The 16316-nt window shown below is 43.7% G+C and overlaps 1 protein-coding gene across 4 annotated transcripts in view; it reads left to right on the top strand.

Moving 5' to 3' along the window:
- The window catches only part of TMCO4 (transmembrane and coiled-coil domains 4), a 488865-nt gene that overhangs the window by 228208 nt on the left and 244341 nt on the right, over positions 1-16316 (top strand). For all 4 annotated transcript variants that reach the window (XM_069240165.1, XM_069240164.1, XM_069240166.1 and 1 more), the window contains one exon: positions 9083-9226. In XM_069240165.1, coding sequence (XP_069096266.1) covers positions 9083-9226 — 144 coding nt within the window. The remainder of the gene's footprint in view (positions 1-9082; positions 9227-16316) is intronic.

Below are 16316 nucleotides of genomic sequence, written 5' to 3'. Positions count from 1 at the left end.
CACTACCGCTAAGAAAGACTTCTTTCATGCCACTGAGGCATTTGTACAAGAAGGGAAGCTCCCACACCTCATGGATGTAACTATTTCCCAGCTTTTCATATCTGCCTACCGGAACATGTTTCAAACAAGATGTGAATTGTAACGTAGAAATAGGCAGATTAATAACCCAGTGTATCAACCACTCTGCAGATGGTATTTCGGCCACGGTAAAAGGCAATCTTTTTAATTTTTCAATGTTGAGCATGGCATAAGTCGCCTCCTTCTTAGCCATTAGTTGTTGTTGTCGCGTTAAATTAAAGGAAAAAAATATCTCCCTGACACTGATGTGCTGCCACGGAATGCGACCTGCCTTCAATGTCTGAAGCATCCAACCCAACTGCATAATGGACCTGGTCTGACTTTGTCCATGATATAAAGAAGACATATCAGATCGTATAATGTCTATAGCAGAAGAAACAATGTTGTTAATCGTATATATTCTGTCGGACAAGGTGTGAATTCCATTATCCACAACAGCTAATGCCATTTTCAAATTTTCATGATCTATCTGCCTTAACCTCCTGCTGGGAAAGTTTCCATATTTCAATGTACACTTCGTACAAGAAACGCTTCCTACGTGGTGTCTTCGGGCCTGACAAAAAATCTTGCAAGTCAGCGTTATTAGACAGGATTGTGGGATGTGTCTTAACTGCATCTAGTGAGGATGATTTTAACCACTGTTGGCACAATTTTCCCACACTATATGTAGTAATAATTTCAGCATGTTCTGGTGATATGTAGCGGAGGTCTGCCCGATTCGCCCTGAAACCCCCCAAGGAGATGACAAAACGTTGATGACATCCATTAGTGTCTATAGGCCACAATAACCACCCGCCCGCACGTGTCAATGAATTGTTAAATGTACCATTCTGGACCCAGTCTGTAAGCTCACCAAAAGTGGCATTTATGTATTTCTGCCAGTTATTAATTTTTGCAGAGACTGGTATACTAGGCATGTTCAATTCTCTAATCATTGCTAAGCCCAAACAGCTAGTCTGTTGTACTGTTTCATTTAAAAAAATCATTTGGACGGGAATAAGACATGCTCTAAACAGTGTTTCTCTACCCTTTGTCTGCCAATGTTTTGTTCCCCAAACACTTTTTAAATCAACATTATTTGACCAATATTCATAACCTTCAATCAACAGTTGGGAAACAAAAGAATCTGAATATATGAATTTCGAATTAGTCAACAACATTTGCTTATCTTTAGACGGAGTTAACTTAAAATATTATGACTTAGCATTCATTTGATGATTGCCCAGAAAAATACGGAAATTTGTCATAATAAGTTTTGAAACTCCCTTGCGGGGGAGTTGGGCAATGCTCCCATTGCGTATAGTCAAATATCGTTTTTTTGACTACTTGCTTTATGTATAAAATGGTGCCCATAATAATTATAACAAAACATGTCACCATAATTCTCTTTAAACTGGTAAACATCTTCATTTTCATAGACAGTATAGTATTGTAATTCAGTCATCATGGAATCAACTGTCTTCACATCCCAATCATCAGATACAATGCCTGGTATGATGATATCATTCATAGATAACTTTAGGACATACGGTATTTGAATTATCTCAGTGGGACCGTATATATCAAACATTACTTTATCCCACACAATCCCATCAGGAATTGGCACCGCAGAAATGTTCACAAAGGACAAGTCCCTTCGAACCTTATGTGATGAAAAATGTGTCTTCAACACCTCCTCCAACTGTTCAACCGCTGATCTCTCAGGAAGAAAATGACCATGTATCAACAGAAAAAAGGTAATAACAAACCCTATCCAAAGAAAGAATGCTGACATAGTCAATAAGAGCCACAGATAGTTCCAAGGGAAAACAAAATACGTATCTTTAAGCCAAGACATCAGCTTACGTGGACCTGGGTTTGTAGTAGAAGAGGCAAACGAGTCCGATAGACCATCGTTGTTGTTGGCAAAGTACCCAGAGGCAGTTCGTGCAAAAGGTGTTGCCGTATTCAATGGAGGATTTGGTGTTTCTCGCGGTGGTACACTGTAGATAGCACCATCCGCCACATCAGTAGTCATAGTGACTCGATCAAATGTTTCTAAGTTATTTGTTGTCAGTGGAACTAAAGCGAGATCATCGTCCGCCCTCCCCAAGCTCGGAGAGGCAACAGTGTTGGTATAGATAACTTGAAGCGGAACATCTTCCCCAGTAGTGAGAGGGATTCGTGAACTACTGGACGTTCCTCTTGGTCTGCTGTGCAGAATCGGCCACATGTTGTAACTTGACATTATCAATAGAAACAAAGCGATTTTCTTTGGCCGCCGGCAACGGTGGTAAAACAACAGTTCTCGTTCCGTGTATTCCCAACACAGGGACAGGTGTCGATAAGAAGGGCCAAATTCTTTTTTTCACTGCAACCTTTTCACGCACAAGATCCCCAACTCTGGGAATCCAACCAGTAGGTGTTACTGGCACATCCTTAATTCCTGTGGAGGCAGCACTTTTAGAAGAGTTATCTTCACAGAACTGTTGTAATTCCTGCAAAACAGTGACACTATCATTTATGTCAAAGGGCGTTTCCGCTGCCTCCACACCAGGACCATCAAGATCCGGAACAAACATTTGTGTTCCGAACAGGCACTCATATGAAGTACGACGCTCTAGGGACCTTCTAGGCAGGTTATTCAGTGCTCTCTGAACTCCATACAGGTGGGTTAGCCAACTACGACCCGTACCTAATACTCTGGCTGTTAAGGATTGCTTTAAATTGTGGTTTAATCGCTCCACGACAGAATTTCCCTCGGGATGAAATGGAGACGAGAACTGGAGCTGGACCCCCAACCAAGCCATGGTGTTCCTGAATGCCCTTGAGGCAAAAGCAGGGCCCTGGTCCGAATGGAATGCTGCAACTGCATGTGTACCGACAAAGATACGCAAATCTTTAATAACAGTTCGAGAGTCAGCCGACCACTGTGGCCACACCCACACAAATCTGGAGCAAGAATCAACAGCGACTAGTATATATTTGTATGCACTATCCGGTGTGAGTGGACCGCAATGATCCAAATACACACATTGTAATGGTCTGTTAGATATTAAGAGGGGTGTCTGCGGCAGGCGCTTAGCTGTTGAAACTTTAATTTGTTGACAGATGTCACAACATAGGACATACTGCTTAGTCTCTTTATAAAGACCAGGCCACTAGTAACGGGCCTGTTATAGCGAAATTGTGGTGGCCACGCCAGCATGTGCAGATGCCATTCCCTCATGCGCTGCATTAATCAAATGTGGTCTTACAACTTTATTGGGGATCTCGCGTATGCCTATACTAGGTATTTTAACCTCAGCGTTGAGCATACTTCCCATGAAGCATTGATATTTATTAGGAAATCCTTTATGAAAAGGCGTGCCATCAACCGTAGCTTTTATGGCAGCCAGAATCTCCGTGTCTGGTTTGGAACTCGAACGAGTCACTGTGGCCACAGTGGCAACTGCCACTGCCGACTTGGCGGCTTCATCAGCCAAAGTATTCCCAGCAACGTGTATTCCATCTCGCTGGTGTCCAAGAGTATGTACAACATGGACTTTGGGTAGCGTCTCCTTCAGGTCTGCTACCTTCCCCCACAGCAGCCTGTGTTTTATGGTGCTACCCTTTGAATCTCTGAACCCATTCAAGCGCCAGTAATGTAGGTATTCATTAAAAGACTGGACACAATAATACGAATCACAAACAATCAGTGTGAACTGTGTCGGATTCGTATGTTCTAATGCCATCAGTAGAGCTTTCAGCTCAGCCAATTGTGCTGTACAATCCCCTAAGGTTTGTGTATAAGTATGTTGGGGGCAGAATTCTTCCCCCTCCAAATGGCCGCTCACTACAGCACATGCAGCAGAATATTGGTGTTTTGTCCCCACCGCCGGTTGCGCAGAGCCATCGGTGTATATGACTACTTGATATTGATCAATAGGCAACGTGTCAGTGGGAACTGGATGTTCGACTTCATATTGCAGAAATTCCTGAGTTTGTAATTTTGGGTTGAAAATGTAATCTACATCAGTGGCTGTTAAAGACGTAGCCCATTGTATCCATCGCGGTGTAGTGCTTTTGCATTAGGAACGCTCGCTTTTGTAACATCCTCCAGGGCCGGAATAGGGGAAATGACTATAATGCGTTTACCCTGGGCAAGAGGTCGTTACTTAATAACAGCCATCTGTACAGCAGTGAGAATTTTCTCTGTTGGTGCGAATCGTTGTTCAGCAGCCGAATACAAGTGGGACTTGTATCCAATCGGGACTGTCTCACCTTCATTAAATGTGACATACGTAAACCCAATGGCCCCAGCTATCACCCTGATGACCAAATGCGTCTTATTGTCCCGTGTATGTAAATGTTTTGCAGCAAGGAGGTCTGCTTGTAACTCCCGAAGAGTATGTGTATGTTCAATTGTCCAAAATTTGCTTGAAAAATCAGGACGGATTAATTCGTATAAAGGTTTTATGCGTGTAGCATAATCAGGAATGTATGTTCTGCCAAAATTTAGAAAGCCCAACAATGATTGGAGTTTCTTAATCGTATTAGGTGGTTGCAATTGTGCAAATTTTTCTAAAAGTTGTGGCGCTAGGCTCTTACCTTCATTCGACAGCTCATATCCCAGGAATATGACGCTGAGGAAGGCAATTTTAGATTTTTTAAGTTAAATTTGTAGCCAATTTTGGCAAACCCTACAACAATGCGGGCTACCCATCTTAAATGGTGTAGTAACTCGTCATCTGTGAGATATATATCGTCTACATAAGACAATGCTTCAGGGTCCAACTCGTGTAAAATTGCAGTCACACGAGCCGCAAACAGTCCCGGGCTATTTTTATACCCCTGAGGTAAACAACAGAATTTTTTCTGGGAGCCTAACGCGCTATAGCTTGTCAAATCCCTGCTTTCGGGTGCTATATTCTGGCAGAAGAAACCATTCGAGATGTCTAAAGTCGTTTTGTATTTTTTCCGCACAATGTTGTTCATCAGTGCGGCGCTATGTGAATTTTGTATTGCATATGTACGTGTATGTCCGCTCAAATGTCTGTAGTCTAAGACTATTCTATATGAATGGTCCGGTTTAGCTACAGGGAATAAGGGATTATTCATCGGTGAGACACAGGGTTCAATTACTCCCTGGTATTCTAGTTGTGTAAGTATTTCCCTCACCGGTGCCCTTGCTTCATGTTTTATAGGATACTGCGGTTGTGGCTGAGGTTCACCTTTAATCGGAATTACATGATATGGAGAATCCCTATCCCACCCTACGTGATTTCTATATAAGGCAGGTGCTTGTGCTAGAGCCCATTTGATGCAATAGGACTCTGCGAGTTCCCCTGGAACAAGTGGTGAGAACGAAGGTTTAATAACCTCCTCCCCAACTGGGCAAGTGCGAACAAAGTCAGGCGGCCAATCCTGCTCAGCCAGCAAAATGTAATATATCTTGACTACACGATCCCAAAAGATCGCGTTTATAGTGCGTTCAATGTCTCCTTCCAATTGTAAAGTCACTGTATACACCCTATCGGGTTCAGAGACACGCATATCTGCTGTTTCAACTTGTATGAAGTCATCAGTTGCTTTCACCTCCAGATGCTCTAGAAGATTCCGGCGAACTATTGTGACCTCTGCCGCGCTGTCTAGCAGTGCTAGTGCCCAAGTCTTGTTCTTCAAGTGAACTCTCTTCCTGTGTGGCATGTCTAACTGAGACTGCCGCCACTTTTTTCTTTTTAAACTGCTGTTTTTGTTGTATCCGTTTCTCTTCCTTCTTGACAGAAACCTCAGAAGAGCGTTGTGATTCCTGTCTTGGTTTCACGTACTCTGTTCTCCGCTCTAACCGCCCACCTCTCTCATTTCTCTTTTCCGATGAGTCCTGAAAGGAACGAGATTGGCGTGTATCAGTGTATTGATATCTATCAGGCGTTTTCAAATTATCCCTATTTCTGAGATTATACCTAGTCTGCGGGGTCTCCGTACGCAGAGATTCTCCCCTTTCTTTTTTAGGTGTCTTGTTTTTTCTCCCAGCGCTTCTTATTACCCTCAGGTTGTTGTTTAACATTGTCTTTACTAACTTTTCCCTGAAACTGTGGTTTTTGCTGTCTAGCCCCTAGGCTATCTCGACCGATACTGGAATATGTTTCCGCTATTATTTTAGGCAGTTACCGCTCCGGATCTAGTTGTGGGACGTCACGAAGACGCATACGCACCGCAAGTGCAACTGCCTCCCCTTTAAGATTACTTAGTATTATTGAAGAAACCATGGCAAAGTTGCCCATCAGTTGCATTCCTAAATCTAAGGCTGGGGCAGCCCCGTATTCATCCTGAATCTGTTTAAGCACTTCCGGTAAGTTCGCAAATGTCGGTGTACCGTGTGCCGTTGTGTAGAGCGCGGAAAACACCGTGCCCCATGTATTACAATGTTCCACTGTGGGAACCATGCCAAATGGTAAACACATAGTTAATATTCTATGTTTGTCCCGAGGTCCCGTATGGGGAAATACCACCTCCAGCGTATTAATTTTATGTGCCAGCCAAAATGGAGTCTCCTCCCGTTTTGCTGGAACTTTACCTATGATAGAGTGTACAGTCGCCGGGTTTATACCTGGAGCTACTGCATGTTGTTGTGCTGGAGCAGCACGCGCTGGGTTTGTATTTAGTGTCTGAATCACAAATTGTACTAAGCGTCTATATGTAGCCGTAAAATCTGTATATAAACGACGAACCTCAGCCACCGGCATATTTGCAACCGCAGGATGTGGTGTATATGTGGCCAATAAAAGCCAGGTCGGACCATCATTACTCAGTGGACCTAACCTTACTGGCAATATAGTATGGGGTAGGGTGCCATCAAGCCAATTATTATGTTCTTGATAAGATAGAGGTATCTCTAGGTATGCGTACGCCCTGTACTGGCCAGGCGCGTTCACAACCGTATATGTGTGAAATGCATTTGTATTCCCATCAACTGCTGGGAATGTGACCCAGGAGTAGAAAAGTTCTGTTCTATAGGCTGCATGGGCGGCCACCACAAACGTGACTGGACCACCCTGGATCGTAAGACCATGTGCAAGCAAATGTGCTGTGAGCGGCTGTCTCATATTAAGAGCTATTTGTATTACCTGGGGATTCGCCATTAGAAAAACAGCACTGGTTCAGAGAGGGCACACCAAAACGGGTTCTTTCCTTTTAAGGTTCAAGCTTGAACAACCATCCGCTATATTTAGGGTTACCTATATCGCGGTGGTGGAAGTCCTCAGTGCCACGGACGTCTCCGTTAAAGGAACTGAGGGATCATTATCATATATGAGACCGAGAGAGACTGGTGGACCCGAAAATTAGAGCCAGATCCAACGTTGGCGGCGCCATGTCGCGTAGGCTCTCATTATCCTAATGAGACTACTGGAATTTTGGGCGGCAAGATCGTTTGCAGTGTGGGGGACTAAGTCTAACCCACAGCGGAGGACCCTTGTCACCCCAAATCCGGGTTGAGTTCCGGCTAACTAGCAATGCCTCATCTCTCCCAAAGGGAAGAGACAATTGGGCAGCTTAGCGCATGACATCTTAGTGCTTCCCAGGGAAGTCGTGGTCACTCAGCTCCCAACCAGTTCTCTCCTACACAGTATGGTCTCATATATAAATGACAAAGGCAGTTTGAGTTTTAAAGATTGGTTTAATAAAACGACTGCATTTTAGATAACAAGGCGTGAGCCGCAATAACCAGAACCATACAACACAGTAGGATTGAAATAGTAACGAGGAGAGTGAAACATAAGAATAACGCTATCATAATGCAACTAGATCACGTTCTCTCTCCTAAGTTCTATTTTGAGGCCAGCATGGTAAGCTCTAAGCCTGCCTTTTAGGTTCCCCCGGGAGGACATCGACCCTCACACCTGAGCAAAGGCCTGTGATCGGGATCAGCATCTGCAACAGGGCAGTCAGCGTCTAGTTGTGGGTTCCTGGTCGGAATCTCTCTCTTACGTATATCAGGACTAGGAAGTGTTTTTATAACTAACACGCCGATGTTCTAAGAAACGTCCCTACGTAAGAATGTGTACTTTCTACGAACCCTAAAGACTAAACTTCTACCACGTCTATCGGCAGTGTACCAGACTGTATCCTTGACTGAAGCACAGAGCGAGCAGGAATGTATTGTTTGAGAACTTCAGTGTTGAAGTAAGCTAAACAGTGTGATAGAAGAAAATAAAACAAAACCGTGAAACTGGTTATTGTAAAATAACAGTGCGAGGCTAAATAAAATGCATCTAGGACAAAGTGCACAGAGGCCTAATACTTTAAGAAAACGCACAAAGGCTACATTAAAATATTGCTACACTACAGTGGCATCCATGACACATTTTCACAAACTTTTATAGACTGGATTTGCAGTCAAGAAGTCTACAGTTGATCAGACAGTGCTGATGAACATATTAAAATATAGAGTTCCCCACTTTCTGTTTCCCAAGATATACTTTTTGATTATGTTATACAGATATGTGAATCTATAAAGTATCAACCGAAAAGTAAAAGTTACTTATCTGGAACTAAAGTTCTGCAAGCTTGATGTATTTCAGTTTCACATTATACCTACTCTCCTCAGTGAGCCACTATCAATGCTAGTATACGTGTCCTTTGAAATATGAAATAAATTAGGATTGTATTTCTTCTTGTGCACCTTGGCATCCCTTTTCTTTTTGTTTGTGGATAGGTCTATGCTCCTTCTCATTCATTTAGTTATTGGTCCATTCTTAACTCTCGTTATTCTTCTTGGTTTGAGCTTTTTTTCTCCTTGTGCCCTCCTTGATCATACCTTTTGCCTCTCCATGTTGTGGTCTAATGTAGATTTGCTCTGTGTTACCTGTTTCAATCTAGCTCTCTCTCTGTTCCTAGGTGTGATGTTGAATCTCCTTGTGCCCATTGGTCTGACCTTACATTCACATCAGCTATTATTTGTGATCTTGAACCGCCTCAGCTTCTTATTCTTATCTTGCTCCTCTATCAGCTTACTGTTCAGATCTTCTTAATTTCCGCTTAGGTCTGACTGGGGGGCTTGCAGCCCCTTTTGTTGCTGCTGGAGCTGCAACTATTATTGGAACTGCGGGGGCTGCTGCGCTGGGCTCGACAGCTGGAATTGCCATCATGGCCTCACTCTTTGGAGCAGCAGGAGCAGGCCTGACAGGTGAGAGGTGTTTTGACATGTCAAAGGGTTTCTTATAAGTGAGAAGGGGTCAATAGGGTCAGAGGAGTGTGATGAGCATGATGGTGACTAGGAGGTGAAAATATTTATAAAGGAGACCATCGAAAGGTGTGCATCTCAGGGCATATTGTCAGAGATCAGATCCTAGAGGAAACACATTCTCTATCTTTATCTCAACAACATGCTAATATACTTTAGAACCTTCCTTGCAGTCTCAAAGGATTCCATTTTAACAAGCATTAGCCAAGCCTGTAGGTTTGGTGTTGACCACTATCCTTTTAGCTTTGTCAGTGCTTGCGTAGTTTTGTACAGGTTTTTGCAAGCTTTTATTGTTGTTGAAGCTGCTGGGCCCTCATTAGTTTAAAAAAAAAATCAGTGCCTAAAAAGAAAAAAATATTGTGCTCAAAATGCACAAATTACGATCGATATTAGTCCCTGGCACATAAATGAACTACTTTGTGTGTGGATGTGCTCCTTGTGAAGGGGCAGAATGCTGTCACTCACAATGAAGTTACCCAATGGCTGAAGTGGACTGAACCACGTAACCCATACTGTATGCTGTATGGGGCGGTAAAAAATGTGAAAGACACAATAACTGACCACTTAAAGAAGAGGGTTTGTTGAAGGCCTCATTAAGCAAGTATATTATCATATTATTGTGGTAAAATCATAAGGTTTTGGCATAGCTACAGACCTAAAATTTGATAGCATACATCAGCAACCATGCTCTCTTCTGATTAAAATGTTCACCTTAACCTGGTGGACCTCCAGACACTTGATTTGTCTTAGGTATTATAGTTTCTTTGTTTTACCATTTTTTTCATAATAAATCTCATTAAGTAAATTTGCAGGATATTTATACATTCAATAAACGATGTAATAGAGATTTGATGGCTAACCATAAACATCATAAATATATATATCTATAATTTGCAGGATATTTATATATTCTTTAAAATGATGTAATAGAGATTTGGTGGCTAACCGTTAAAACATTATATATATATATATATATATATATATATATATATATATATATATATATATATATATATATGTGTATATATATATATATATATATATATATATATATATATATATATATATATATATATATATTCCAACAAGGATCTCCGTATGAAAAGCCCATCCAGACAGGGCGGCACAGCGCACAGGGACGGAGCACCCTGCCATCATAATTCATCATATTTCTCACAAAGAAGAAAGCGCCGTACTCTGATTGTTGTTGGAGTGAGGAGCTTTAATTCCAAATTGAAAAGTGGAAAAGTTCTTTCATTCCTCTCCTGACGCGTTTCGGCTGTTAATATATATATATATATATATATGCATCTAGGATTAAAAACCATCTCAATTTAGGAATGACATGACACAATAACAATCTACTTGCAACCTCAGAAACCAGCTCCACTGCAGTCGCTTCTTTACTATATTTTTGCTTATAACTTTGTACAGGGCACTGCTGTCTTCATCTAGGGTCACGTTACACAAATACTACTTACATACCTATACATTTATTGCAGTAGCCTAGCAACCACATTTAGTGCCTGATTTAGTATTTGGTTGATGGGACTTTCCATCACAGTTGTGACTGATGTCCTGTCCGCTGTATTGCAAATGCATTATATCCTATAGCGCTTGTAATTCGGCATACAGGATGTCCTTCATCTTTGTGATGGGGTATCCCATCAGTCAAACTATAAATCAGCTTTTTAATCTGTATAGCACAAGAGGTACACAAATCATCTGACGTTAAGTGACAAATTAGCAAATAAATTCAAATATGGCAGAACCAGCTGCTTAGTTCAAGTGTCGAACAAGTAAAGAACAAGAGGCAACACGGTATTCCTGGGTAATCTGGGACTTAACTACACCAGTTCATTTAGATTAAATCAAAAAGAAAATGTAATCATTTATGGTGGGGAGCCAGAATATGCTAACTCAGAGGAAAATGTACGAAGAAAATGTTTTTTTAACCAAGTAAAACTTGCATTAATTATAGTTCAATTAAATTTACAATGGCAACTAAGTTGGTGCTCCAAGACATGGAACAGTGGAAAAATGTGAACACACAGAGCAGAACAAAGAAAGTGTATGACCTTATTAGCTTTAGAAAACAACTTTTATAGGTGCATAGACCTCAGTTTTAGTACAGGCTCCAAATTATGTACATTACATGTTCAGCAAATACGGTAAACATATTGACATTTTGGCCCCAGATAATGATTAATTATAAGGCCTTCATCAGACAACAAGATTTGGTGGCATCATTTTACATGATCTCTTCTTTCTCTTGTAGTCTGAAATGTATTTTCTTAGTGGGGTAAGGTTTGACACTCTGTGGCGGTTTCTGTCAATAAAAAGTGATGAGGCAGCGCGATTAGAATAACAAAAAAAATAAAGAGTACTTACCTGCCACTGCTGGCCTTCCTCAGTGCTCTTCTGCAATACTATTACCCAGCATGAAAGAAGCACCAGAATTGATCTGAGTGGGCTAGTTTGACTCTCACTCAGGGCCAGCGAGCCTGTGCCTGTTCTCCACCCGGCTGTGTAACACAGCTCCAGTTGGAGAAATCTATGTGTGAATGTGGGTTTGGCTGTCCTAATAGAGTTGACCAAACCAACATGCACACTTGACCACCACTTCTCCTCCCTGCTGCTGTCTGTTAGGATGGCCCCATCCTATACTAAGACTCGGCTCAGTGAAAAATAAAATGATAACATAGTTTTATTATCATTTTATTTTTCTTGTTTGCATCTGTTGGCTGTCAGCAGTGGGGCGTCGCTCCTCTGCCATACCAGAGGAGCCGTTGCAGTTGTTACCTCCATTTGGCATGCCTCATTGGTCAAGACGAATTGCACGTTCATTTCCTTAGTAACATTATTTTGGCTTACATAAGAGCCAGGATAGTCCATTGTTTCATAAACATGTGCTTAGCCTTCCAGCCAACTCCATGTTAAACAAAATAACTAACGCGGATAGTGGAAAGGATAAAACGTCTCATCAGGCGAATCCTTTTTGTTATATCACTTATCCTTTATTTTCATACATTTCTACAGAATATGAAGATAGTTAGCATTTTAAGAATGACAGTGGTGGCAACTTCCATTCTCTGATAGATTAAACTTTCAAATTTTTAACCAAAGACAAAAATTAACAAATATAATTACAGTTTTTTCGACACCTTTTGACACTGCTGACTTTTTTGTCTCAGTTTACATTATTTCAGTTTTTTTCCAGGTCACTCATATCTGACGGCTGTATGACCTATTTCATCAGGAAAAATTTATATTTTTTTCTGCAGAAATATGCTTTGGGGGAAGTGTGAATGTACAGACATAAATTAGTGGCACATGAACTGACTGAAACCTCAACATCCTTCAAGAATGTGTCCTCTCTATCAGGCTTTAAACACTTTGGGGGTCATTATGAACATGGCGGTAATTACAGCCGGCCGCCGTGGTGACGGTGAACAGAAGACCGCCATTGGCGTTGAACAGAAACCTGCCATATAAAGATGCCAAAAACAGAACCCGCCAAAAATTATCTTTCCACCAGCCACCGCCAGGGCCTTGTCGGCGGAAAGGCTTCACATCCCACCCCGCCACGGCCAAGCACACAAATCCCCCGCCCTCCAAATAATGATGCACAAATCACCGCAGCGGTTAGTAAATACCGAACGACCATTGGCGGTACAGACCGCCACAGTCAGCAGTGGGTCCCAACAGCAAGAAATGCACACATTGGCAAGTTTGAAACCCACACACCTGACACACATCCACAACACTATAAAACACGCACAGACACCCCCCACAATCCTTTGCATTGCCAATAGAATAAGCCAGACTGACAACACTACAAGCGGACACTGAACGCAAAAACACACAACTCACACACCCAACCACACAACAGCACCCTCACCAATATCCACACAACACAGCATCCACAACACACACCATGGCACCCCATAAGCACCCACGCTTCACAGAAGGGGAGATAAGAACAATGGTGGATGAGAAACTCAAGAATGAGCCACAAATCTTCGGGGCACAGGTCTAGCACACACCCATCACGAGGAAGATGGAGTTATGGAAGACCATAGTGAACAAGGTCAACGCAGTGGGAAACCATCCACACACGAGGGACGACATCCGCAAGAAATGGAGCGACCTGCGCGGGAAGGTGAGGTCCATGGCAACCGGGCACCACATTGCTGTCCAGAAGACTGGAGGAGGGACCCTCACCTACATCCCCCGAATACATCGACTGGGAGTAAAAGGTACTGGCCATCCTTCCCACTTAGGGCCTCACTGGACTCAATGGAGGAATGGACTCGGGTAAGTCATCTACAATTACCCCATATCCACCACACCTGTAATGCATGCACCACCTCACCCCTCCAACTACCACCAGTCACTACATCTAGTCACTTTGCATGCCCTCCAACCCACCAACAGGCCCACATCCCTCCCCCTGTGCACAGCCACTCACCCCTGCAAGCTGTCACAATGGCACTACACCACCCACAGTGCACCACCACATCCCATGCTAAATGCAATGGCAACCCCACAAAAGGTCCCCGCATGGCCCAACAGGGGAAAGAAATGCACAAAATAGGCCTGACCTGTGCAGCCTCATCCGAATTAGTAAATGTAACATACATGTCCATTCCTCCCCACAGCTACCACCACCCATGCCACCCTGACGGAAAGGACAAGGAGTGCCAGCGCCCCACATGGAGACAGAGGCACCACAATACCCTGGCCCCTCACACATTCCTGGACTGTCACCCTCCAGCAGCCCCACCCAGGACACCACTGACACCCCTACCACCCAGCCACCAACATCAGCTCTTGCCAAACGACCCCACACCAGTGTAACCAGCCCACAGACTGATGGAACACAAGTATAGAGGCCACAGTCTCCACCTACCAACAGGCAGGATGACGATGGCCCCAGTACAAGTGGTACCACTAGACCTGTGCAGGGGACACAGGCACAGGGGGCTAGGCCAAGTGGGAGGGCATCAGTGGCCCGGGGGGAGGCCAAAGGATGGATGCTGCAGCCCAGGAGGTGATCTCTGAGGTCTTGGGAGCATACCACCATACACAAGACAGGATGGGCCAGATCCTGGCCACCCTGTAGCAGAGTCAAAGGCTGCAGATAGCCCAACATCAAGAGACCATGGAGCAGTGGAAACATCTCAATGCCACCATGGCCACTATTGCAGGGGTTCTGCAGCACCACTACCCAACTCAGTCTGAGACCCCCAAAAACCAGGAGGCCCCTACCACTGCCCAGGACACAGACCAGCCATCATCATCAGCAGCAGCAGCAACTGTACTGGTGTCACTGTCTGAGGACACACAGGAGACCAGCACCCCTACCCATAAAGGCCCAGCACCAGACACTCAAACAGTCCCTCAGACCCAGATATGGCACTGGAGCACCTGCCAAGACCAAGGCACCCTCAAATAAGTGACTTTGACACGAACAGTCTCCCAAGTGTGCCACTGTGCCACCATCCTCGCCGGCCAATAGCAACTCAACAACTTGCAAGGTATAGATGGTCATATACTCACTGCCACCAATCGCTGAGACCATGTAGCCAATATGGACATCCACCATCAGCCCACTCCCTATTACTGTAAAGAGCACCAATGCATCCTTGACAACTATTAAAACACATGTACACCAATTTCAGTGCCCCTGTCATTATGATGAATCAATTGTAAGTACCAATGCATTTGCCAGTTAAACTAAAAATCAGACCTTTATTGCAGGAACGGCACACAACGCACAGCATTGTGTGGAGTGAACAAATATGTACACCATGTTGGTTATCATGTCACATGGCACCTGAAATTCATGTAACAGTGTCAGTGGCTACAGACCCCACACCCCCATAGGGAATAAGTCAGACTGACATTATGCATTGCAGACAACATCATCAGTGAACAGTACCTCATAGTCAATGGAAGTATAGTTGGATCAGTTGGTTCCTGGAATGAACATCGTCCCCCTCTCTATCATCACCATCACTCTCATCCACTCTCTGAGGAAGCTGTTCTGGATGTACATCACCCTCCTCCTCTAGTAGGGGGATAGCTCTCCTCACAGCCACGTTGTGCAGCATGTAGCAGGCCACCACTACTCTACACACGTTGTCAGGGCCATAGCATAGGGATCTCCCAGAGAGATGGAGGCAACAGAATCTAGCCTTCAGGAGACCTATAGTGCGCTCTATCACCCTCCTAGTACGTCCATGGGCCTCATTGTAATTCCTCTCAGCATCTCTTCTAGGATTCCTCACTGGTGTCAGGAGCCAATGCATGTTGGGGTAGCCAGAATCACCAACAAAAGTGTGCGAAACCGGACTGTAAGTAACTACCTTCAGTTGCATACTGCCTGGCTGTCAGCTATGTACAGAACATGTATCAAACACACTCACATGTGATCCATCCTCTGTCCCCTTGTAGTTGTTCCATCATGTGTGGGACACTGCTGTACCTCAGGACAAATGAATCATGGACTGATCCATGAAACATGGCATTCACATGTGAGATGTACTGGTCTGCAGTACACACCAATTGTATGTTCATGGAGTGGAAGTTCTTCCTGTTTCTGTACACCTTTTCACTTACTCTTGGGGGATGAGAGCTGTGTGAGTACCATCGATGGCACCTATCACATGGGGCATGTTGGCAAAGGCATAACATTCTGACTTGATGGCAGGGAGTTCAGCACTTTGGGGAAACTTCACATATGTCTGCAGGTGTTGTACAAATGCATCCAGGAATCTGGACAAGATAAGGCTAAACATTGGCTGTGAAAACCCTGCACCCATTCCCACGGTCACCTGAAATGTACCCATGGCCAGGAAATGGAGTACAGAGAGCACAAGCACTTCACTAGGGATGGCATGCTGATTCCGATTAGCCGGTCTCAGTACTGGATCCAGTAATGCACAAAGTTAATGGATAGTAGTACGAGTGAGTCTGTAATTGATAATGATGTGATGTTCCACCATGGTCTCCAAATCAACAAGAGGTC

Source organism: Pleurodeles waltl, chromosome 6 (assembly GCF_031143425.1).
Source record: "Pleurodeles waltl isolate 20211129_DDA chromosome 6, aPleWal1.hap1.20221129, whole genome shotgun sequence".
Classification (NCBI taxonomy): Eukaryota; Metazoa; Chordata; class Amphibia; order Caudata; family Salamandridae; genus Pleurodeles; species Pleurodeles waltl.
Note: the sequence above shows the minus strand (reverse complement) of the source record. Positions and strands in the feature narration are given on the sequence as shown.